The sequence below is a fragment of the Gallus gallus genome, chromosome 1 (genome assembly GCF_016699485.2).
Source record: "Gallus gallus isolate bGalGal1 chromosome 1, bGalGal1.mat.broiler.GRCg7b, whole genome shotgun sequence".
In the NCBI taxonomy this organism is placed as follows: Eukaryota; Metazoa; Chordata; class Aves; order Galliformes; family Phasianidae; genus Gallus; species Gallus gallus.
The window spans coordinates 146,473,230-146,499,131 of NC_052532.1; the positions used below are offsets into that span (position 1 = coordinate 146,473,230).

Consider the following 25,902-nt stretch of genomic DNA (forward strand, 5'->3'; position numbering starts at 1 on the left):
ATGGCACACAAGCACAGCAGCCCTATTGCTGTTGAGAAAAGGAAACTCACCTAAGACCGTGAAACCGTATTTAACTCAAGATGAAATCACAGCTTGAAGTCGTGAGGCCTGGCCAGGTTACTCTTCTCTGAGTTGCTTTTATTCGAACGCTCTATGAATATACCATGGCACGTAGACTGATTTTTCAGTGAAGTTTCTAAAGGAAAAGCAGTCGGTAAATTAGAAGGGAGCGGGATAAATAATGTAAATATGAGAAAGCGGGAGCTGATGAGACTATTTGTATGAAGAGGCATTTTGTGCAAGGGTGGAGATCATGCGATCTCCAGAGTTGCTCTGCGTGCCTGAACTTTGGCCTCATTCTTCTGACTGCAGAATGAGGAGACAAAGGGCAATGCTGTGAAAGGGTAGTGATCTGTGGGGGAGGAAGAAGAGAGGATGTAGATCAATGAGAGCCAGTGTATGCATACAGGAAGGGAAAAGCAGAATGGAATGGAAGGAGGATCAGAGAGAGAGGAGACAAGCAGTGAGGCAGTAAAAGGATGCATGATGAAGAAGACATACAATAGAGGTATCATGCTCTTGAACTGGCTTCCACCTTTTATATTAAGTAGCTTTCCTTCAGAGATTGTCCAGTGAGACTCTCTTAAGTATTCAAACAATACATACCTAGTGGCAGTATTGGAAAACTGCCTCAGATCATGCTACTTGCGCTACGAAGTCTAGAGCAATTAAACTGACAACAGTTAAAGTCAGCAGCCAAAATATTTATCTATCACTTAAAATATGAACCGAGAGTTGGGTTTTGATGTATGCGTTGGCTAAAGATTAGCCTGAATTGATTTCCATTCAAAAGATTCGGAGTATGTCTGTTTTCATGTTGTGCGTAAGCAAAACGTATGTTGCATGATCTTTGGGGCGGTGAAAAATATCCTAAGGTATTATAAGTTGAGTTTCTTGCTAACCAATGCAGGGGAAATTCAAATTGCAACTGCTCTGCAATGGTAATTGGCGGTCAAAGAATGATCTGGCACAGGATGAGGACAATAAGGCTTGACTGCAGAATCACAGAATTATAGGGGCTGGAAGGAGCCTCCAGAGATCATCGAGTCCAACTCCCCTGCAAAGCAGGCCCCCTACAGCAAGCTGCACAGGTAGTCATCCAGGTGGGTCTTGAATATCTCCAGAGAAGGAGAAGCCACAATCCCCCTGGGCAGCCTGTTCCAGTGCTCCTTCTCTCTCACTGTGAAGAAGTTCCTTTGCATATTGGTGCAGAACTTCCTATGCTCCTGTTTATGGGCATTCCCCCGTGTCCTGTCCCCACAGACCACTGAAAAGAGGTTGGTCATGTCCCTTTGTCTCTCATACTTAAGGCATTTATAAACATTGATAAGATCCCCTGCTTTAAAATGGCTGCAAGTGTGAGTTCTGGAGACAGAACTCCAGGTAAGGGAGTGAAGTTTCCCTTGCTTGAGGAGATGAGAAGTGCCGCAGCATTGTGCTGTAGCAATTGAGGAGTTGAGTGTTCAGGGGCCACCTTCGGTAGGGTTTTGTCACTGCATTGTTCCTTAAATCACTTTATGTTTAAGCACAACTGCGTGTTTAAATTACCTCACGAAGTACAGTAAAAGTTCCCAGCACTGATAAATACTTTTTTTTCATCCACGTTTGAAACTTTTTCCATAGAACTAGGATCTGTTCTTATTCAGATGAGGTTTATGACAATGTAAATGTCCCTAAACTAAGATAAAGACTTGGCAGAACAAAGAGTCGGAGGTGTAATATTTTCTTCAAAGGAAAGAGAAGCATTCACAAAGGGTAACACTTCTAGAAGCATTCATCATTTCTGCATGCTCAGCTTGAGATACCGAGGATTCACTTAATTGAGTGTGTTTGTATCTTAAGATATGGTGTCTTGGTTTTCTTTTTCCTTTTTTTTTTTTTTTAATATAAAATTTCTTTTGTTGATAGGGGCGTATTCTTAGGTTTTGCTTCTCTTGCCTCTTTTCCTTTCACTTCCACTTTGATCCTTTTCTGCTTGCAGCTTTTTGCATAGAATTATCTTTCTAGTTATCTCCAGAATTACCACCACTCCTTATTAATCACCATATGGTTTATTCTTTCAATTGAATATGTTGAACATTTTATTTTGGACAAAATTCCTTCAAAAATTCCAAAGGCTAAGTACTTTTCTGGCCTGATGCTAATCTGTGCCTGAGTACAGTAGAAGGAGCCTAAGAAACAATACTCTCATTAATAAAAAAGTGGGAACCTACTGCCTACTTGCAGCTCAGGAATTCTATAGTACTCCTGTGAGATGTGTGTAGGGATTTTTTTGCCTGCTGTACCTTTGAGTATTCTGTTTTCAGTATTTCTGTTTCTCTTGAAAAATAAAATAAAATAAATAAATAAATAAATAAATAAATTAAGCCTCAAGATGATTAGGTATCCATATGGATCTTAGACAACAGTTTTATCTTAGGGATGAGCCTGGGCATTAATACAGGCCATCGGTGTAGCTGAAATACTGTGTTTGCGTACTTCTAATGCAAAAGCAGTTTGCCACAATTCCAGCTGTGATGGCGTGACCCCGGTATTTCACAAGAGCTGACAAAACAGTGTGATTGCAGTTTAAGTCTCCAAGGCTTCAGCCTTGACTCATGTGCTCATGTTAGTTGTTTGAAAGGTTCTTTGATAGCTGTAGAGAAGCAGCTCTCATCAACAGTGCCAATTCACAGAGATACTCATTTTCAAGAGACAGGAAAACCCCGTAGTAAATAAATAAAAAGTCATTCAACGTGATGTTGTAAAATTGGCATAGTGTTAATATTGTGTAGCCCTAATAATGGCTCCTTTATTCAACCAAATAGCTGAGGGGAAGCTGTGGTAAATTCTGGATAGTGAAGGACAACTATCTTTTTGAAACGTTGCTCAGAAGACACTATGTGTCACACAGTGGGATCGCCAGGCTTGGAACACGCACTGATATGGTATGGAAACTGCCCATTTGTTTGTCTATTCAAGTGTTCTCACATCGAGGGCCCCGAGCACTAAGGACCAAAGCCTAACACTACATCTATTCTGCGTGCCTTAGCACGTTGCCAGCTTTGTAAAATTACATAGCTGTGGTGAAAGGAAGTAATTGTAAGAAAAATTACATGCTACTCTTCTGCTCATGCTTTTCTTTCCCCTGCTAACTAATCTTCATAGTGTCATCTATCTGCTATTCCTTTCCTCCATGCTCTTATCCAAGTTCTCTAAAAGTTACTTATTTTTCCTACTTTCACTGTTTATTGCAGTAATGTGGTGTGTTCATAACTTTGTGTCAAGACTTTGCCTAACCTAGATGCAAGGACTGATTTTTTCCTAAACCAGAGAGGTGTTTTCAGGTGCCGATTAGTATAGAGAAGGGCATAGTTAAGAGTGTTTTTGAGTTAGTGCCTCTGTTTATAATTTCTGAGCTTTTTCAACATATTTTTCCAACAATTGGTCTAGTTTTCCACCTTATTTTGCATATTGCGTCAAGGACAGCAGTGGGCAAAAGCCATTTGCAGGTAGACTGAATCCTAAGGGAGACGAGTTTAAACCCATTTCATATTTTAGGGATCAGCCTCTTCTCCCGGGTAACTAGTGATGGGATGAGAGGTGATGGCCTCAAGTTGCACCAGGAGAAGTTCAGGTTGGATATTAGGAAGAATTTCTTCTCAGAAAGAGTGGTCAGGCGCTGGATCGGGCTGCCCAGGGAGGTGGTGGAGTCACCGACCCTGGAGGTGTTCAAGAAATGTGTAGATGTGGCTCTGAGGGATGTGGTTAATGAGCTTGGTGGGGACAGTTTGGTGACTAGACAAGATGATCCTAGAGGTCTTTAACTTCTTACTTTGATTGAATAGTTTTATTGTTTTAGCACAAGAGTTACGTCATGGGCAAGGACCGTTGCATGCTAGCAGCTTTTAAAAGTCATTTTTCTCAGTGTCCTCAGCAAAACCACTTATCTGCATGTCTGGTATATGTATTGATCTTATAGACTGTGCCCTGTCAGGTGGGTAATAAACGCTCAGCTGTGACTTTTGTGAAAGTCTGTCAGCCAGACCAGCCCTCCAGTTATCTCTGGTGTAATGATGGGGGAAGGATTAGGGAGCAGACAAATACTACTCACCCTTTAAAAGCAATTAAATAATTTATTTTGTATGCAAAATGGCTATTAAGAGATGAATCCTTCTCCGCTTTCCACTAAAATATTTATGGTACAAGCACTGGAATTCTACAGTCAGCAGATAGAGTCTCCAATCCAAGCTGTTACTACTGGGTTTATTAATTTTCCTTAATGATGCACGTGTATCCTCTGTGCTCCCAGTTCATTTTCTACTGTCTGCTGCTTTCATGGAAAGTGTTATCTAACAGTGAATGAACTACAAAAAGAAGAGGTTTTCCCCTTCTGTTTATCTCTGTTTACAGGGTTTTGTTTAAAAAGTTTCTCCAGTCACCTCAGCTAAAAATGAGACCATCAATTTCTCAGAGTGCATGAATGCCTGACAAAACCTGGAGAAATAAATCCGAGGCATTCACCCTCTTGACGAGCTGCCAGAGCCCTCAGGACTTGGGCGTCTTTTCTGCCCTTGTTGTCATGTGCAAAACACGAGGATTTGTGCTGTGCTAATCCCTCTAATGAGGGCTTCTCCCAACCTCTACATAAGCCCTTCTTAAAGCTGTGGCTGTTGGGCAGGCACTGCAGAGCCAAAACTCTGTCTTTTAAATGGCATTCAAGGCAATTAGAGACCAGGATTAAACAAACACCCGACACCAGCACCCTCAGCAGTGAGAGGGATTATCCCAGGGGAGCTGCTGCCAGACCAGGTTGTCCCACAAAGGAGATCTCTGTGCTCCACTCACTTGGGTCTGGTGGAGAGGCTGCACGTAGCAATGGGTGCCCTGAGGTGGCTTTTTTGGGTTGGGCTGAGCTACCTGAGCTGCTGTCGTCTTCCCCGGGCAGAGGCACAGTTCCCCCGTGTCTGCATGACGGTAGAGGCCATTCGGTCGAAGCGCTGTTGCCCAGCCTTGGGGCCGGATCCAGGCAATGTGTGCGGGTCCCTGCAGGGCAGGGGATGGTGCCAGGGTGTGCAGGTGGACACCCAGCCGTGGAGTGGCCCCTACACCCTTCGAAATGTGGATGACCGGGAAAGGTGGCCCCTCAAGTTCTTCAACCAGAGCTGTTGGTGCACAGGTGAGAGGGGGTGCGGGTTGAGGGGATGGGGAAGAACATATCTGTGAGCATTTCTCTGAAGGTCATAAACATCCCAGGTGGTGTAAGGCATCAAGAAGCCATCGAAGGAACTAGAAAACAGGATGTGAGGAGTGGCTGAAGGTACTGGCATTGTTTAGTGTGGAGAAAAGAAGTCTGAGGGAAGACCTCATTACTCTCTCCAGCTACCTGAAGGGAGGTTGCAGCAAAGGACGGAGTCAGTCTCTTTCCTCAGGGCACAAATGATAGATTAGGAGGTAATGGCTACATGTTGCACCAGAGGTGGTTTTGATTGGATATCAGGGAGAATTTCTTCACAGAAAGGGTGCCCAGGAAAATGATGGAGTCTCCACCCCTGGAGAGGTTTGTGGACATGGCATTTAGGGACATGGCTTAGTGGCAGACTTCATAGTGTTTGATGATGATGGTCTTGAGAATCTTTTTCAACCTACGTTATCCTATGACTCTAAGAGGGCTTTTAGTATTATCATTTTCCTAAAAATATGATAATGCTTATGACTAAGACATGATAGTTCCTGTATGGGAGTTTCAGAGCAAGAACTGAAAAAGCATTTTGCATCATGCAGTCTTTTGGGCCTTGAGTTTTCCCCTAGTCCCTCATCACCTTTTTCTACAGAGTTTTGGACGCTTCAGTGCTATGTTCCGTGTTGATTCCTTGGGTCTACATGACTGCCAAAGAGGCTAACCTATCTTTTCCTTCTGTATCTCCATCCTCTTTTCCACACGTGACTTTACATGGGCCTTTGTCTTCATGTATTGGGAGGCAAAATGGATCAGGAAGCTGATGTGCTTGAAGGGTAACCTGACCCAGAGGACCAGTTTTTACTAAGACTAGTTCATTAGTAATGGCACCAGGGAGAGAATAGGAAGGAGAGGTCAAAATAAGCTAAGGAGCCAGGTCCTTATTTGAAGTGCAGCACTCGTTTAAGGAGGGTTAAAATCAGCAGGAACCCAGTCTCCGCTGAGACTCTTTGCAGGGTTGGCAGGGTATGGTGTAAGGAGTCAGGCAAAAGGCATGTCTCTAGCACTGAAGGTGCCTGTTAGATGGATTTCAAAAGCACCTTGGGATTTCTTGTTGGAAATATAAAGTGGTTTGAAGTCCCCAGCATGGGGAAAAATAGCCTACTTTCCTTCAACCTGATTCTAAGAAATAACAGACCTATTCTTGTCTAAAATATACCATCGGTCTATCAAAAAAAAGCTGTAATCAATATGAGAAAGACAATACGTAAGATTTCAGCCCATGAGATTGGATTTAGCATTTCTGTGATGAACTGAAAGCAGAGAGGTGCTGGCAGATGAGTTACATACCTCCAAAACTAAAGTCAGGCATCACATGTAGACACAGACTCTGAGTTAGAAAAGCACTAAAGCATGCTGGCATACTCTAATATTTACACAGTCTGAGTAATTAGGGCATCAAAACCTGAGATTAAGGTGGGGAGAAGAGCAGGCAATCATTGATTTGTTTGTCCAAATAAAAGTAAGCACCAGTATTTAATATTTGCTGGGCTGAGCCTTAGGTTATGTGATTATAATGCCATGTAGTCTCATGCTCCCTGTCTATCCTGATCTGTCAGCTCTCCTCAGCTCTGCAAATCTAGTTTCTCTTTGTGCTTTTACTCTGTGGGTTTGTTTTTAATTTTCTCATCTGTTTGTTTTTAAAATGTTGTTTGTTGTACTCCTCTTTCTCCTTGTAGTCTTGGTTCTCTAGCTATACCAGCAGTAAAACATTAGGCTAGTAGCCATAGGATGATTTTAAGAAAGGTTTTCTGGGTTCTGTTCTGCTGTGGTCAGCTTAATACTGTATGGAAAGGCATTTCTAGGATAATGCTAAACAGTTCATAAATGCATGGGATTTGACTTTGATTTGATGTATGTACAATGGCGGTGATTGTGGTTCTGTATCTATTAGATTTTCTTTGTCTTCTTTTTTCTCTGTTTTAAACGAGTTTGTCTGCACACCAATTTTAAGTGCTGTAATGTGTGTTCTTCATTAGGCATCCACAACTGTGCTACCTATGACTGTAAATTAAATATGTTCATTCAAAGGTAGATGGAACATAGTGCATATCTGTACTATTAAAGTATCTTATTTTCCAAATTAACTTATAGTGCAAACCACCTATCTGAGTGGTTCCTGGCCAGTGAAGACTCTAATCTATGCCAGTGCTCCTTCTAAAGTTTAACAATATGAACAGCTGTGTCCCAGTGCCACCTTGGCATTGCCTAATTTATTGTTCAGATGTGGCATAAACAATAGTCAGGAGAACTCCAGCTTCAGTGTAGCTGATTACATTAGTTAGACAGCACCATTGAACTGTGCCACGTTGCTGATGACCAGTATTTTCCATAAGGGGATTCTAGATCTTGCAGTAAGTGCTCGGTTTGAGCTATCTGCTAGAAACTTAATAGCTAAAGATAAAGAGATTGCTGAAAATCTGGCCATATGTTGGACAAAAATCTGAGAATAATATCCATAGAGGTCTGGATACTGAACATTTCTGAAAAAAAAAAAAAGGAAAATCCCAAACACAAACCAATATTCATGATTGGTTGGTTATTGTTTTATTGGTTATTTTTATAGTTTTCTCAAGTTAATTTAATTTTCATATGGAAAAGAAAAAAAAGCATTTCCTTTCAGTTTCTTGGCTTTAACAGATAATATGTGTTAGCCTTTCCTCCAGTGGGGACAAATGCAGCAGAATAAGATTAGAAAAACAGAAAGATCCAGTTTTACCTCTTCTTTTTTTTTTTTCTTTTTAACGAAGAGTCATGATCAGAAGGACAATTGTAAGGCTGTTGTCAGCTGCTTGCTGTATGTTCCTAGCAATGTATTGCTGACAACATCATCTCTAGGAAAAAGCTGTGGTTATGGCGTGAATGTTGCTGGGAAGTAACAACAAACGTTTAGTTCCTGTCTAATTTCAATTTTGAATCTATTGTATGCGTTCTGAAATTCATTTAACAGCACCTAAATTAATTCAGTTTATATAAATTCTCAAACTGAAATGACGTAATGACAGTTCCTGAGTGTGCTGCAGTATGTGAAGGGGTATACCATCATTTGTTGTACTCAACGCATATAAACCATAAGCGTTGAACTGGGCAAAACATTGAATGTCCTGCTCTAATTAACCCAAAAATTGACATTTAGAGCTAATTGTACAAAAAAGCAGTACTGCAATAGGATAGTTCAATTTGGTTTAGAAGAACACTGTTTTAGAAGACTTAAGAACTAAGTGCTATTTTAAGTTGTAAAGGATAAAACTGTAGTGTGTAGATCTGGTACAGCATTATAAAAAAACTCCTACCCAAGATTACTGTGAAAACATTACTGCAGTCAGTCATGTGGTTGTTAGTACAGATCATGATGTTGATCAGACAATGACATAGCTTGAGTTCATGGAGGAGTTAAATGTAATTATCATTCATATTTTTTTCCACTACTTTCTGAGGCTGGCATGTGAACTTTTAATGTGCTTTTGTAGAATATTTTAAAGAAAAAAAAATATTTTAACATTCCTGTACAATGTATGAAAAGGCTGGGGACAGAAAGTTTAAACTCTATTGTTTGACTGTAAGCACACAGCCAGTTAAGTCTTGTAGCTGATATGCTGGCCTTCCCACTAGACAAGGAGAAGCTTTAGAAGTAGTTATAAAATATGCTTAATTAACTTGTTGCAAGGCAATGTGGTTGTAAGATAACATTAAATTATATATGTTGCTCTGAAAGTAATACCTCCTATTTATTTCCATGAAAGCTACAACAGATACAAAGAACACAATAACACTATTGGATAAGGCAAATTCTCAGCTACAAAACACTGCTTTTCAACATAGTCACCACCATTAGCTATGCATTTTCACCAGCGATGAACAAGAGCCTGCATGCCATGCTAATACAGATCTGCACCAATGGAGGTGACCCACTGTTTAACAGCTGCTATGATGGCATCATTGCTAGCAAAATGTTGCCCATGTAGTCCATCCTTCATCAGCCCAAACACATGGAAGTCAGAAGGAGCCAAATCTAGACAGGGTGTGGTAGGACAGTCTAGCCAAGATTGGCAACGTGCTCCACAGTCTTCAAACTGGTATGGGGCCTGGCATTATTACACTGCGAGAGAAAGGCTGTCTTCTTCTCTGGCCTAGCTCTGGAAGTTTGAGCCTTCAGCTTAGTCAGTGTCGCAGCATTGTGCTCAGAGCTGATGGCTTGTCCAGGTTGCTTCCAGTAGCAAGGAGCTCAAAACTGAACACAATATTCAAGGTGCCATCTCACCAGAGCCATGTACAAAGGAACAGCAGTTTCCAAAAGAAGGCAGAAAATGGTCAGTGTTAGGTGGGTTCATTATATCAAAGAAGAGACACCAAGTTGATGAAATTACTAACATATGTTACTCTTGATGAGTTAGTCTCATGTGTCTGAAGGCCAACCACATGCTCTAGGGAGAAAAGTCGCTGTGAGCTCCGGCAAATACGGAGGTTAGAAGGAGTTACAGTGGTGTGTGATAAATAGTGTTACCACACACCAGCAATGTGTATATATATACCAAATATTATGTCATAGGAAGTGTCATTTTGTCAGTGTCATGCCCATGGATTGACTCAGTGGGAGAAGTAGCATAGTGCCTTCAGAAACAGCCAGATGCACCCAACTTGACCAGGAAGCGCATCATTACTAATGGTGAGAACAGACACAGAAAAACTCCTGAGGTATGTGATCCTATCTCCAGACAAAAGAGTTAGTGGAAAGGACACTCCAGATTAATTTTTGTTCAGCAGCAGTGCAATTGTCATTCCCAGCAGCAGTGAACATGCAGGGAGTATCTGAACCCAGCTGTGCCATGATCTATTTGCAAGAACAACCCTGCACACTATATTGTCTGGGAACCCTAAGAGGTGAAAATTACATCAAATTATCTTTAGGATGGTTTCAGAGAGATAGTACCCTGAGTTGCTGCACATTAGTCACTAAAGGCAGAAGGCATTCGAAAGGATCTTGGAAGGCTCTCTCTGTCTTCCTGAAAATGTCTGTTGTGTGCTACATCCTGATAACATGGATTTACTTCTCCTGCTCCCTAGGGCTATATCACTGTGGTCCACCACTGCCAGAGTAGCAGACACTGGAGTTAAGTTGTAAGAAACTGAGATATACATTTCACAGTGCTGTCATGCGGGAAGTCCACAAGATAATGAAGTTTTTGAAGACAGCTATGCATTATATCCACACCAGTGGCCCAGTAGAATGTTTTAGAAACAAATACTGGAAAAGTGCTTTGGCTTAAACATAAAAAACCTGCATCTGTCTACTGCAGTCATTTGTATTTGCAAAATGGGAAACACCGCAGACCTCCATCCACTTCTTGCCATTTCAGCTGCTGCATGGTGGCAGTTCCATGATTCGTGGAGATTGTTGAAAGAAAATGACGAAAAGCATCTTTTGATTTCATGAAGTATTGTGTGCGTTTCTGACAAGACCATATTGCCAAACAGACATGTGGACATTAAAAATACATCCAAAACAGAAATTACAACAGAAATACTGCAGAATGAAATCCTTCTCTTCTAGTCTTCAGTCCTCTTTCTTGCACAATAAAAGCTCATGTCTCATTGAAAAATGTCTGGTGAAGTGGTGGAAAAAAAGACCCCTGGGATTACATTATAGATCTGACTGTTAAGGGAGAAAATCCCACAGAGCACCAACTGGATATAATTAACACCTGAGTGAGGACAACAGGCAAGGAATCGTTGGTTCACTTAACTATGGAAGCCACGCCTATAGAGAAGGGTTTCTTTCCCATGAAGATGACTCATCATTTCAGGCTTTTGCCAATCTCTTCTCATAGTCTGAAGAGGTGCATAGAGTATACTTAGATATGGCTGTTTAGAGATAAAGGATGCTCACAGATAGGTGGGTAGGACAAACCTGGTCCTGCACTAATTTTTTTTCTGTTAGTGCATCGCTTCAAGGATGCACACAAACAATTCAACATGATGCTTATCCAATGCTACAAGTAGATAAAAGTGTGACTGCTGATCTCAAAAAAGGTTGTTGACAGAATTTGTCAGTGGTTAATTCCTGCTTTGCCATTCTTCTCTTAAAAAGGATTAAGCTGTACCTTTGGATGTGAGGGACAACAGCTACAACTGCTTGTTTTTTCTGACATAAGCCATCATCCCCCTAAACTGATGCAGACCCATAGCTTCTGATTTCCTCTTTGCTTGCTGGAACACGACAACTGTGTCCAGCTGCTCCTACCTGCACTGGGGAGGGATGTAAGCCATACACTTGGAAACTGTCTTTGTGGTATGCCACTGGGTTTTATATGATCCAAAACCTAGTTAAAAGTCTTCACCCTTGTGGTCCCTAAGATGGACTTGAGCTTCATTATAACTTACTGATCTTCTTGCCTCTGAAGTAACCATAAGCTCTCTGAACCTACAGTTAAGTTCTCATGACCTCTTGGTAGGTCTCACAGGAGTCTGTCACAGATGTTTACAGCTCAGCATTCCTTATCCAAGAACTAGCCACAAGCTATATACCCTTTTGAGTAACATCTGTCATAATCTTGGAGGTCTTTGAAATTGGTATTAGGCTCTATAGGCCCTGACAATCACAGAATCACAGAATCGCTAAGGTTGGAAAAGACCCACAGGATCATCCAGTCCAACCATCCGCCCTTCATCAATGGTTCTCACTAAACCATGTCCCTCAACACAACATCCAAATGCTCTTTAAACACCACCAGGCTCGGTGACTCCACCACCTCTCTGGGCAGCCCATTCCAGTGCCTGACCACCCTTTCAGAGAAGTAGTATTTCCTAATGTCCAGCCTGAATCTTCCCTGGCGCAGCTTGAAGCCATGTAATGCCAATCTAAAATCCTACTTTTGTGTTTTCTGTTGTTTTGCTCACAGACTCAAGCCTATTGCCTAGGGACATCTTGCTTCTCCAGGAGCTCTTCATAAGCCACTTCTCCATCTCTGTATTAACCCCAAGCCCATTTGGATCTGTCTGCACAGATATTTGTGGGGATCACTGAGGTTTTATGGCATTTTGATAGAGAGTTGGTACAGTCATAGAGCAGTATGTATGTGTAACTGAGGTTGAAGAGAGTTTCAGTGCACTTTTGGAGAACTGAAAAGAAATCCCAGAGGAGCCCTGGTTGTCTCCTCACACCCTTCTTCCCCCTAGCAGCAGTGCTCACCATCCCACACTGACACTTTGCAATCTGTACTCCTGTGCGTGGGACGGAGGTAGATATGCACTGCTGGAATGGCTGTCCCTCTCTCCCCCAGCCAAAGCAAAGGGAGATGCAGCAGAGCTATTCTGCTGCTTCTGGCACTCTGCCATGGTGGGCAGAGGGCCATGGTGTCTGTGCTTTGCTTAAAGTAAGCTCTGTGTCCTCGGGATCTTCTGTCAGCTTTAGAGGATCCAAGTTAATAGAGGAGAGCAGAGCTGATTACTTGCCTAAGGAATGATGCCAGTGGGAAATGATGGTGTTGCACTATTTCTCAGGCTCCTGTTTCAGCACTAGTTAATTCTCAACATTCTTAAAGTGTGACCAGCAGCACGCCCAGTGCCTCTACTGGACTGTGCTAGTTCCTGGATACTCTGCTAACAGACATTAGTTTTTCATAGGCTTTGTCCTTAAGAGAACTGTTTTGATTGTTAGCAGATTTTTTTCTGTGGGTTTTTTTCTTTTTTCTCTTTTTTGAGTTTGGTCCTGGAAGTCTGGGAGCACTTGAGAGCCAATGAAGCAAAGCATTTAATCACCTGCTTAACCTGGAGTGCTTAGCCCTCTGTTCATCTAGAGGCTTAGGCTCCTCACATGCCTGAAGGCTTCATGGAGCTCTTAGCGCCTTGGGGCATCAAGCCCATTATCCAGTGCATTTCCTCCCCAACCAGCTGAGTGATTCTTGGCCCTGACCCTGCTCTGGGATGCAAGCCATCCTTCTAGTTAACCAGCTGGCAGCTGCCAGTCTGTTCTGTTGCTGTCCCTTCCAGGAACTGAAATGTCTGGGGAAAAAGAAAGATAATTCGTAATTATTTTGCATTTCAATGTTAGTTCTCTCTGATTCATACTTTCATGTCTTCTTTCTCTCTCTTCATTCAGGAAACTTTGCTGGCTATAACTGTGGTGACTGCAAGTTTGGTTGGACTGGCCCTGACTGCAGTGTGAGGAAGCCACCAGTTGTCAGGAAGAACATCCATTCCTTGACAGTGGAGGAGAGGGAGCAGTTCCTCGATGTTCTAGACCGTGCAAAGACTACCATCCACCCAGACTATGTGATTGCAACTCAGCACTGGATGAGTCTGCTTGGTCCCAGCGGAGAGGAACCACAAATTGCCAACTGTAGCATTTATAATTACTTTGTTTGGCTTCATTACTACTCTGTCAGAGACACACTCCTAGGTTAGTGCTTTTCTTGTCCAACGGGCTTTGTTGGTAAATGAAAGGGTGAAAAATGTCATTGCTGAACAATGATAAGTATGCTTACCAGAGATGCATTGCTTCAGCAAGTGGTGAGGCCCAGCAGAAGGTCTATGCAGTAAAATAGTTGGTGTTGAGGAGCCAACAGTTTACAGCTGAGGGTGGTTCAGACTTGCTTCAGACCTGCTGTAGTCTGGTTCCAGTGAATGAATACTCCAATGCACTCTGATGCCTCTGATGCCTCTTCTGTCTGAAAGGGAGGCAGCTCACAGGTTCCAAGATAACTCCAGTGGGTTAACCAAAGCATGGTCAGTCAATGACCCTCTTCAGAAGGACATTCCCAGTCCAGAATACAGTGTAGATGCAGCAGCAGTGGGAAGGGAGCTCTGCAGTGGTGAAGGCAGAGACTTTGGGGACTGGCATGCTGTTGCTTTCTCTGTTTTTCAGCAAGTCACTAAGGGTGGGATTTGCCTGACCAGCTACGGTAAGCTTTTAAAACCAAATCAGGTTAGAGGTTTAGGTATTTATCTCCGTGCTTTCTTCCAGATCAGAATTCCTAGTCTTCGTGGCTCTTCTAGACTGAAGTACCTATGCCAGCACATTTTCACAAAGCCCAGCTTCCACAGGAAGAGGCAGCAGCGTGGCTTTTGTACCCAGCAGTCCTACATACAGGCTGTGGAGTTTAGTGTTTAAGTATCTCCATGTGAATGAGACAGCTGGTGAAATTTGCCCACATCCACCCCCTTGCTAGAGGGCGTTTGTTACCACACAGTGGATTTTCTCCACTTTCCCCTTCTGGCACTGTCCCATTTTATAAGGCTGAATGGAGTAGGATCATAGAATCATAGAATTGCTCAATTGCTCAGGTTGGACCTTCAGGACCTTCAGGGTCATCAAGTCCAACCACAACCTAACCATACTACTCTAACTAACAGCCCTCTGCTAAATCATATCCCTGAGCACCACATCCAAATGGTTTTTAAACACATCCAGGGATGGTGACTCAACCGCCTTCTTGGGGAGCCTATTACAGTGCTTAACAATCCTTTCTGTAAAGCAGTGTTTCCTGATATCCTAACCTAAACCTCCCCTGGTGCAACTTGAGGCCATACTGAGTACTCTCTAGTCTAGCCAGAGCAGAGGTCCTTCAGGTGTTAGGACAGTCATGGGAAAAGGGGAAGAAGCAACTTCCAGTGCTGCTGCAGGGATAAATAAACCTGTATGTGGGTTGAAGCTTGCTGCAGTAATAAGCGAATCCAAGTGTGGTTTGAGTCCCCTACTCTTTCAACGTCTCATGTGTATGGTGGGATTTCTCCCACTAGACTGCTTTTCTCCAAATGCTGTAGTAAAGACAGATGTGGAGAAGGGTGTCAGTTGATCAGATATTAAAATTATGATGCTGACTGCACTAAGGAGATGAAGGTAGGTGTCAAAGCACATTTCTATGTGATATTTTGCTGACACCTTTATTGCAAAATTGCTAGATGTCTTGAAAGTTCTTGTCAAAAGTGAAACTATGAATGATAACTACTCTGTGAATACTTGAGTGAGGAGAGAAATGGGTTAATTTTTGAATAGAAAATAGATCTTCCCAATCTTTGTGAACCATGTACCCATTAAAGACATTGTTCATGTTTTATAGATATTTTTGCAACTTAAAAGCATATACTTTTAAAACTTGCTAGATTAATTATCATTTTCAGAAACAACTGTTGTGTCAGACAGGCATCAATCAAAAACTCTCTTTGTAGAAGAATTGCCTTACTCCAATACTTTCGCTCAGACATTGGGAAACTTACTGTATTCTGGGGAACATCAGGGTGATGTGTTGTTTGATCTGTGTTGTCAGATCAAAAAGATCAAACAGTTAGTGCTTGAGGTTCTATTCTTGTGCATCACTTTTCTGGTATGTCTCTCCTTTTCTATCTTTTTTTTTTATTATTATTATTACAACTGTTGTGGCCTGTTGGACACTACAAATTATCTGGTCATGTAAAGAAATAAGATTAGAATTATTTATGAATCTCAGACGAAACCTCATTATTTGTTGGATTTCTAGAATGAAAAAAAACTGTATTCCTCCTGAAATCTAGCATGCGACTTAATTCTAAAATCTTAGCGAGCCTTTATGTTCTGCTCAGTAAACGGTATTTCCATACAAAAGATGTTACAGATGCTTTTGTGCTTTCTTTCACAAAGGGCTAAAATATGTTGCATCAAGTAGCATTTTTTTGCTAAGATAAGAATCTATTTGGAAAAATGAAAAAGGTGGTGGGATCAGACAGCTAAAGAAAGGTGGATCTAATTTGTCACTACACTTTCTAAAAAAAATGCACCCTGGTTTCACTGAGGAAAGTTGCAATTGTAGGGGCAGCTCTTTTGCTGAGCTTCTCAAGGCCAGTAAGGGAAACAGTGGTCAGGACTGAAGCTATCCAAAATGCACAGCAGCCAAAATGAAAACTACCAGATTTCCCCTGACCAGGTTCCTGCTTTGCCTCCTTATGAATTGCTGCAAAAAACTCTCATCACTTCACCTTTTTTCTTCAAAATCTTCTTTACTGGGAACCAACCCTGAAGAGAAACAACAAGCAGGATATAACGAAAATTGGTAAAGGATATGTTGAATTACTATTGGCAGGCTATGGAAAGTGTCGATGCTGTCCTGATAGACAACCTGTGAAAGTCTTGCTGTTTAAATGAGAGGAAATGTTCACAATACCCATCTTGTCCCCTGTAAGCATTGCAGCCTTTGATCTGTGCACTCTTTCCAAAGGTGCAGAGCTGAGGGTTCTCATTTAACTCAGCTACAGGCAACAGAAGAAGGTGCTCTCTTTATTTCTAGCTTCCTTTGGTGCTGAAGTGCTTATTTTATCTTCTTTTGTAGGGCCTGGCCGCCCCTTCACAGCTATTGATTTCTCCCATCAAGGACCTGCCTTTGTAACTTGGCACAGGTACCATTTGCTGTTGCTGGAAAGAGACCTGCAGGTTAGCTAAACAGCTTCTTTCTTTTCTCACATAACTTCTCTCTTTTGCTACACATCTTTTTTGCTTCAGCCAAGGGTGTTATTTCCTAGGACTGATTCTTATACAAACTGTCAAGAGTGTTTGCTCACAGATCCTTTTTTATGTAAAGGGAAATGATTGCTTTCAACATATTGAGGACTGAACGGTTTCTTACTGCAAACAGTGATATGAATGCTATTGTCAAGATTTTTCTTCTTCACAATGTAGAACAGAAGATGTGAAATAGCAATGTTCATTAATGTAATCAAAATAAACGTAAAAACTCACCTATGTAAAACCTGTGGATAACATCTGCTGGAAAGCAGACAACAATCAAGAAAGCCACATCGAGGATTCCTCTCTTCAAATATGCTGTTATATATTTATTAGTTTCATATATTTAGGTGTAGGTTTTTTTACTGCTCAGTCTCTGAGTTGGTACAAAAGCTAACGTGGCCAAAAAGAGGGCAATCCAACAGCAGATTAACTAGTCACAGCATATTTTCTGGGTTTGACTTAACACCCCAGTGTTTTGAAAGTGTTGGAGCAGCACTGTGAAGTAGTTACCTTCAAGTGTAGTTACCTTCAAGTGAAAAGCGGAATGCAGAATACCCAGTGGCATGACCTGCAGGAATCACTTTCTTTCTCTTTCCTTTGAAGGTGATCCTCCATTAATGTGTTTCTGTCCATTGCAGCGATTGATGGGCAATGAGTCCTTTGCACTTCCCTACTGGGACTTTGCTACAGGTAGAAACACATGTGATGTGTGCACAGACCAGCTCTTTGGAGCACCACGGCCAGACGACCCAGGGCTGATCAGCCTGAACTCCAGATTCTCCCGGTGGCAAATAGTTTGCAACAGGTACGGAAATATCTAGGGAAAGCCTGCATACTGACTGAATTTTGTTTTGGCTTTATAGAAAATTAGAGATGAACTGAAAAATCTTTTTCGTTTCACTGGGTGAGATCTTAACTCTGATATGTTTAGTGCAGTTTTGGAACTATGGAAACTATGGAACACCCTGAAACTTTGAAATGCTTCAACTCCATGATAAAGCACGTGGAAAAATGTGATAGTGACATCCAACATGGCTCTACTAAAGGCAAATCCTGCCTGATAAATTTGGTGGCCTTCTAAAATAGGGTTAAAGTGTTTGTCAATAAGGAAAGAGCAACTGATGTAATCTACCTGGATTTGTGCAAAGCATATGACACTGTCCCACACAACATTCTTCTCTCTAAAATGGAGAGACGTAGATTTGATGGATGAACCACTTGGTGGATAAGGAATTGACTAGGTGTCCACACTCAAAGTATTGTGGTCAGTGGCTCAATGTTCAGGTGGAGACCAGTGATGAGTGGTGTTTCTCATTGGTCTGTATTGCGACCAGTACCGTTCAACATCTTTTTTTGGCAACATGGACAGTGGAATTGAGTGCACCCTCAACAGGTTTTCAGATTACACCAAGCTGAGTAGTGTGGCAGATACACTGGAGGGAAGGGATGCCATACAGAGAGACTTGGACAGGCTTGAGTGCTGGGCCTGTGTGAACCTCACTAAGTTCAACATGGCCAAGTGCAAGGTCCTGCACCTGGGCTGGGGCAATCCTAAGCATAAATACAGGCTGGGCAATGATAGAGAGCAGCACTGCAAAGGAGGACTTGGAGGTATTGGTTGATGAAAAACCAAACGTGAGCTTGAAATGTGCACTTGCAGCCCAGAAAGCCAAACAAATCCTGTGTGTAACCAGCACGTGAGGGAGGTGATTGTCCCCTTCTTCTCTGCTCTTGTGGGCCCTCACTTGCAGTACTGCATTCAGGTGGGACCTGCAGTGGAAGAAGGATGAGGAGCTGTTGAAGTGAGTCTAGAGAAAGGCCACAAGGATGGTCAGAAGGCTGGAGCACCTCTTTTGTCGAGACAGGCTGAGAGGACTGAAGTTGTCCAACCTGGAGAAGAGAAGACTCCAATGGCTTTCCAGATCTGAAGGGGACGTCAGGAAATAAGAGGAAGAATACTTTATCAGTGAATGTAGTGACAGGACAGGGGTAGCAGTTTTAAACTAAAAGAGAGTACATATTAGGAAGAAATTCTTCACTGTGTTGTTGATGAGGCACTGAAACACACAGCCCAGAGAAACTGTGGATGCCCTATCCTTTGAAGTGTTCAAGACCAGAGTGTATAGGGCTTTGGGCAACCTGATCTAGTGGGAGGTGTTCCTGCCCATGGCAGGGAATTGGAATTTGATGAACTCTGGTGTTCCTTCCAACCCAAACTACTCTGTTATTCTGTGATTCTATGACTGACTCCAAAGTAGCTGAGACAACAAGGAGACAACATAGAGAGAAATATATTCTTGCTGTCAGCTGTCTGTAGGCGTATATTGATTTGGCTAAATGCAGGGCTTTGATGATGAGTTCACATACAGGACTGGGGCAGAATAGCATAAGACGCTGCCACTCAATGCTCATATCATATCCTGTCAGATCTGGAGCAGTGTGCAGTCAGCCAGATGAAGGTACTAGGAGCTCTAGGCTTTTTAGGAAGGAGTCTCTTTCTATGGATACCTAAAGTACTACTTGAAATTCTGCCTTTAGGCACCAATTGGCTTTAACCCTTGTCCATACTTTTTCTCTAGGATAGATTTTTTTTCTTGAATGCTGAGTAACTAACCTCTTGTCTTGTCAAGGTTAAACAGCAGAGGGCTTTTATTTATTTCAGGAATTTTTGAAAATGCCATTTCATTTTACACTGAATAGCAAAGGTTTTTTCCTTGAGTGTTTCATTATCTTTCTCCTCTTCCTTCCCTCTTTCCCTCCCTGATATAAGGGGCTTGCCCTTCACTAACTAGTAGGCAACATCTGCAACAGTTCCTGAAAAATGCAATACATTGCCATATCTTTTCTTCTAAAAGAGTGAAAGATGGAAAGTGAAAACTTTTTCTGTCATACTTTTATTTTCTTTAGCTCATATTTTATTTTCTTTAGCTCATCCCACAGAGGGACTTTCCTGCTTTTTTGTCTAAGAGTGAAAAACTGTCCTTGCTCAGATTCTCTTAGACTGTCTGGCAAAAACTATTCTTGGGAGGAGAGGAGGTATGAAGGGAATTTCACTTGCTTTTCCTGAAGTGTTCCCTCTGCAGAAGATGAGCCTAGATACTCTGTCTGAATGACTGACCTTCATGAGAGTCTAAGTCAGTGGAAGCCGTGGCATGGGAGCAGTTCAGTGATAACTTCAGCTTCCAGACCGTGGGAAGTGAACTGAACGTCCTTATGGGACGCCTGTCACCAAGATCTGCTCTCTCACACCTATAGCCAGGGCCCCAGAACCCCAGGCTGGCTGAGTCAGGCAGGGCCCTCTGTGTCCCTGTGTCCCAGCCCCTGCTCCAGCAGCACCACCCAGAGCAGGGTGCCCAGGCCCATGGCCAGGTGGCTTCTGGAGAGCTCCAGGGAGGAGACCCCACAGCCTCTGGGCAGACTGTTCTTCTTTTATGCTATAACAAACAAACCAACAAAACAGGCTTCAACCCTTTCTCCTAACCTGTGCTGCTTTTCTTTTCATGCTCAGCTTGGATGATTACAACCGCCTGGTGACGTTGTGCAATGGGAGTGATGAAGGACTGCTCCAACGAAGGCCAAGAGACTCGGGTGAACAGCTGCCCACTGCGGAGGACGTCAGGAGATGCCTTTCCCTGCATGAGTTTGACAGTCCTCCGTTTTTCCGCAATTCCAGTTTCAGCTTCAGGTTTGTCCCAGAGCTGGCTGGATCGCGGGTATTTTTTATTTGTGCATTTGTCAGCAAAATATGGTTACTTAATGATGCTTTTACCTGCCCACAGGAATGCGCTGGAAGGCTTCAATAAACCAGAGGGAGCCCTGAACTCACCGATGCTGAACCTCCATAATTTGGCTCACTCTTTTCTGAATGGAACCAGTGTTCTCCCTCACGCAGCTGCCAACGATCCCATCTTTGTGGTATGGCTTTTTCCTCCAGCATGAGTGCCGCTGGTTGCATATCCGAGGCAGCTGTCTCACCAGAAATTAGCAGAAATAGAAATGAATTCCCTAGAAACAAATTCTTTAATTACAAGAGGACCGCTCTTTCCTTGAACTCTGCCACACCTGTGTGATGGGCAAATAAAGATGGAAAAAAAAAATACAGGGTGATTTGTGAAGCAGAATAAGTTTCTAGGAGGAAGTGCTGCCTGTCAGATGGCCCCTGAATCTTTTTATTAGGTGGCATCTAAAGTTAATGTCTTTTACCGGCTGATTTTACAGCAACAAGAAAATACTGAAAATTGGGTTAATTATTTTAGAGCAGCAGACTGAGAAGTTTGTTTCTTTGTCTCAAACTTCAGAAGCTAAAAAGAACCACATCTAATATCAAGGTCTCTTGAGGAATAGAAATAAAGTGATTTCATTGGTGCATGAGTACATTACTGCATTGCAGTGAGCAGCACGAACAGCAAAGTGCAAATAAAAAGCCATCAGCTGACTCTGCCACATATCTTCCTCGCCTAATGAATTCATGCTAATTTTCTCTTCCTCTTTGTTAAATTAAACCACAGTGATTATACAGAGAAACTGTAAAACAATTCATTACTTTCTTACCTTTATTTCAAGTTTACAATCTTTTGATGGAGAAATTAGCCAGAATACTTATGTTCTATGGCTTGTTTCCCTAAAAGTTCTTGAATTCCTAAGTGAATAACTCTATCAAATCTTTAATGTACTGTACTATAATTTTATATGCGGGATTATCCAGAAAGTACTTTCAAAGCTTTTTCCATGGTGATAAATGAAAATCATAAATACACCAGAAATTAATCTGAACTGTCCCACACTGTCGTCTGAACCTCTACACAAGTCCTGTAATTTTAACATCCTCACCGATCCCTTGTGTGGTTGTATCAAGACTTGTGCTGAACTAAGGAACTGCTTTAGATGCTGTTGAGCTCAGAGAGAGCCTGATAAATATGTGTGCCCATGCATCAATTTGCAGGTTCTTCACTCCTTCACTGATGCCATCTTTGATGAGTGGATGAAGCGGTTTCACCCCCCTGACAATGCCTGGCCTGAGGAGCTGGCTCCTATCGGTCACAACAGACTGTACAACATGGTCCCTTTTTTCCCTCCTGTAACCAATGATCAACTCTTCCAAACTGCAGAGCAGCTTGGCTACACCTATGCCATTGACCTGCCAGGTATGTCTCAGAGGCCAAGAGATGAGACAGCTCAACTTTTCACTGACATAGATATTTGGAACATAAGGCGCTGCTCCCAAAAGCGTGGGTCTATTCACCTGATCGCTAGCAATCCCATAGCATAGCTTAGGCAGTTACAACTCATCAGATAAGCTGTGGTAGCTGCAAAAATGTCTATACTTAGTTTGCTTCTGCTCTGCAGCAGAATGCATGAACTTGAAGTCCTCTGGCACTGAGAATGATGCTCCTTTGGGGCTGAGGAACCTTTGATTTTAGCTCCTCTTCCCAGGACTAGTGATGCCTGTTAGAAAATGCCTTAACCTGCAACTCTGCCACTCCCTGCACTCTGCAAGCGAGCTGGTGTGTTGCTAGAAAACATTTGTTTTGCATAGGGCCCTGGGTCATACTGTCCCATGAAACACATTAAAGATGTACTCTGTTAAAATTTGAATACCCTGGAGAGATATCTCTAGGTGCTTGTATTATAAACACCTAATTTTAAAGATTTTCCTTGCCTGTATGCCTAAGGGTTTTTCTGCTCATTTGAAATTACCTTTGACACAAATCGGACAAAAGAACGTCCCCTAGCCCCTCCAACCAAAGTGTTTATGTACAAAATCAATGAATTTGGAAGACAAGCTACAAATATTTGTAGAAGGCACAAGTGTAAGAAATTCATGAAAACCATGCTTCAACTGCTTTACTAAAGATTAAATCTGAGCAGTTTCTTTCTCCATATCTGTATTCCTTTGAGAGGCAGTTGGTGCTTATCTAACCTGTGTGGCCAGAAATTTCTTCTAAGTGCTTACCATGTATCTGTGGTTTTAATCTATGGAAACAGTTTAAAGGTCTACAGATTGCGATGGATCAAAGCCCCTCTCCTCAAGCTGCGTTCATGCAGGCAAACCCGGATTTACGGAGGCATGCTGGTTGCCTTGGCAGTGCTTTTCTCAGGGGCATCTCTAGAATTTCCCCTGAAAATGGAACCTTCTTTTACAGTTTCAGTTTTCTTCCTCCCTGGCCACTGTCCCTGCTTCTGCTTTGGAACTGCTGCTACCCCTTTGCCATAAACTAGCTAGAGAGGAGCAAAGGCAGTTCACTATTCTGCTGCTTCTTAACTCCTGCCTAAATAAATTATAAGCTGTCCATGAAGCAGTGTACCTGTCCCTGTATGGATAGTTAATGTTCAGAGAATATCGGTTTTTACATTAAATCCCTCTCTTTTAACTACACGTATAACTTGCTAATTCTTCTTTACCTAACCAAGTTATAAATTAACATATGTAGTGCATTTCCAACTCTTATTTGAGAGACAGCAGCAAACAATATTGGGAATTTACTTCATTAAAGAATGATTGTCTTCCACTCTTTTTTTGCAGAGAAGGCACACGGGGCACACAACGTCTAGTTGCTTGTATAGTCAATGTGGCATCTCCTCAAGCACTCTGGAGTTAAACCTTAATATCTAAACACCTTCTGAATACCTTAAACCCCCACTGAGAATTTTTTGGTGAATATTTATTCAAACATTATTGGTACGGCCTCAGTATCTGTAATATTTTTCAGAACAAGATAACAGGCAATTGTTGCTGCTGAAAGCATGAAGGAAAAGACAAAATAAAGTAATTCAATCAAGTGGAGCTGAGATTAACTCATTTATACAGGATTGCTGTAAGAATGGACAATAGTATTTCAGAGGACAGCAGTTCCTTAGAAGTGGTTCAAAAACAGAGGTTGTGATCAGCAGAACTGTACTAAGCAGTGTTTTCTGTTAAAAACTTGACAATGGGCTGCACTGTGGTCTATTAAGTAAATAAATAAATAAAAGAATGTTTTCCACTAATCAAAATAGCTTGAAACAGCTCTATGGAAATATCCCTCTAGAAAGAATTGCTTAAATCATTCATAATTTTGGCCAAATTAAATAAGACCATAACTTAATGTTAATCTTTCCCATTCTCAACATTTTTATTTGTTTGAAAGGCTTGAGCTTAAATTCAGCCAAAGACTTCTCTGGCAGTAAATGTCTCTGGCAATGGTGTGTTGGTTATACGGTGCATTACCACCTTCTACTGTGGCCCTTGGATCTCTTAGGCACACAAGTAATAGCAATGAACAGGCTGTGGGAAATTTGCTTCCTTCCACATCATTTGAGAAATGAAATCGCTGTCTGTCTTCACTTCAGATATTTTATGTTTCCAGGTTCACTTGAAGAAAGCCAAGCGTGGGCTGCCATGGTTGGATCCACAATTGGAGGAGCGCTGATAGCTTTGGCCGTGCTTGTTCTGCTGCTTGTACTTTTCCAGCACCGAAGGCAGAGGAAAGGTTTTGAACCACTTATGAATGTGAGATTCAGTTCCAAAAAGTACATGGAAGAGGCCTAGTGCCTTGGCTTTGTTCCCTTGCTCATTCTGCTGAGAAGTGACCTTGATTGATTTATTCAAATCTGAGCAGAGTTTAGCCAGCCTTATCACACGCGCCTTTGGCAGCTGACTACATTGTTCTCTTTCAGTTCTTCCAGTTATCTTGTGAATTGTGATATATGAACTCTCTGGGTACGTATGTGCAAGGCCCAAGACAGACCAGAGTTTTCTCATTACCAAACATTGTTTGGAGTGTGTGACACTTAAAAGTCATCAAATCTCTATAGAGTTAGATCAAGACAGTTAAGAATCAAAATAGAAGAAAAGCATTTTGAATTAGCAAGATATTTTTTTCACCTCAATTTGTTTTTGATTTCATTTAGCAGCCCTAGGATGTTTTAAACTCTACATATACATTTGAATAGTGTATTATTTTATGGTTATCAATAAATGTTCTAAATAATGTAGTCTTTTGGAGGGGGTTAAAAATGTTTTGTGCAGTGTGGCAAAATAATGTGGGAGCACCATGGTTTTGTTCCAGAAGCACAATCATGTAATAGAATCATAGAATCATAGAATGGCCTGGGTTGAAAAGGACCACAGTGATCATCTAGTTTCAACCCCCCTGCTATGTGTAGGGTTGCCAACCAATAGACCAGGCTGCCCAGAGCCACATCCAGCCTGGCCTTGAATGCCTCCAGGGATGGGGCATCCACAACCTCCTTGGGCAACCTGTTCCGGTGTGTCACCACCCTCTGTGTGAAAAACTTCCTCCTAATATCTAACCTAAACCTCCCCTGTCTCAGCTTAAAAGCATTCTCCCTTATCCTATCACTATCCATTTCATATGATTCCATGTTTTGTTTTTGATCAAGCTAATGTTAGCAGTTGATAAACATCCAGACACAAATCCTCCTAAAATTTGTTTAAAAGCAGGAGTTACAGATAGATAGGTACTTGTGTTTTAATCCTGTATTAGGAACCTGTAACAGAAGCTGAAAATGGTGCTTGTCCATCCCTATTTTAGCTCTTCTACACTGTTTTATGAATCTAGACCCAAATACTTTCAAAAATCTGGAAGGTAACAAACGGAGATAGCCTCCGTTAACTGAGCCTGCAGATAAGGGTCTGAGTATGGCACTTCCTAAACCCCTGTTTTAAACCTTTCTTTATAAATGTGTCCTATATTTCTTCAATAAACGCAGGTTTAGATCACATTTGGGTGGCTCTTCTATGTTTTTTTACAAAACAACTGGAGTCCTGAACAGATTGTGCCAGATTTGGTGTATGATGTGTTGTATTAACAGGATGCTCTGATTTTCTATTTTCTATAGAGTGTAATACTTGAGTCTAAGAAAAATTCTGCTTTGGAAGCCTTGAATAAAAAATCCGGTTAGTAGTGATTTCTATGAGATTTCTTCTATGAGATTTTAATAATAATTCGTACAGTTTGTCAAAATCTCATTGAGGCGAGCTGTACAGGCCTGACCTCTGGCGGCTCACCAGGAAATTACCTGGAGACAGAGGAAAGCTGCTGGGCTCCCTCGTGTAGGTATAGTCTGGATGGAACAGCAAGCGGAGTCGTGTCTTTGGTGAAAAGAAGAAGCGAAGGTAAACTTCATGTAAAATGCTTAAAAAGAA

At 41.9% G+C, this 25,902-nt stretch overlaps 1 protein-coding gene across 2 annotated transcripts; it reads left to right on the forward strand.

Moving 5' to 3' along the window:
* Positions 1-25,478, forward strand: DCT (dopachrome tautomerase). 2 transcript variants are annotated; one of them, XM_025144675.3, is made up of 8 exons: positions 1-568; positions 13,377-13,676; positions 16,579-16,679; positions 17,393-17,559; positions 20,263-20,439; positions 20,534-20,669; positions 21,697-21,898; positions 24,101-25,478. In XM_025144675.3, exons 1-8 carry the CDS (start codon positions 460-462, stop codon positions 24,280-24,282), a joined length of 1,374 nt encoding a protein of 457 aa, XP_025000443.1. In that variant the 5' UTR covers positions 1-459; the 3' UTR covers positions 24,283-25,478. The 2 variants fall into 2 exon arrangements, with proteins under 2 accessions (XP_025000443.1, NP_990266.2); NM_204935.2 differs by lacking the exon at positions 1-568 and adding an exon at positions 4,715-5,218.
* The last annotated feature ends 424 nt before the right edge of the window (positions 25,479-25,902 follow it).

Coding starts and splice junctions, on each gene's coding strand:
- DCT (NM_204935.2), top strand. CDS start 4,918: ATGGGTGCCCTGAGGTGGCTTTTTTGGGTTGGGCTGAGCTACCTGAGC. Junction 17,560..20,262: donor TGGCAAATAGTTTGCAACAG/GTACGGAAATAT, acceptor TTTCATGCTCAG/CTTGGATGATTACAACCGCC. Junction 20,670..21,696: donor CCAACGATCCCATCTTTGTG/GTATGGCTTTTT, acceptor ATCAATTTGCAG/GTTCTTCACTCCTTCACTGA.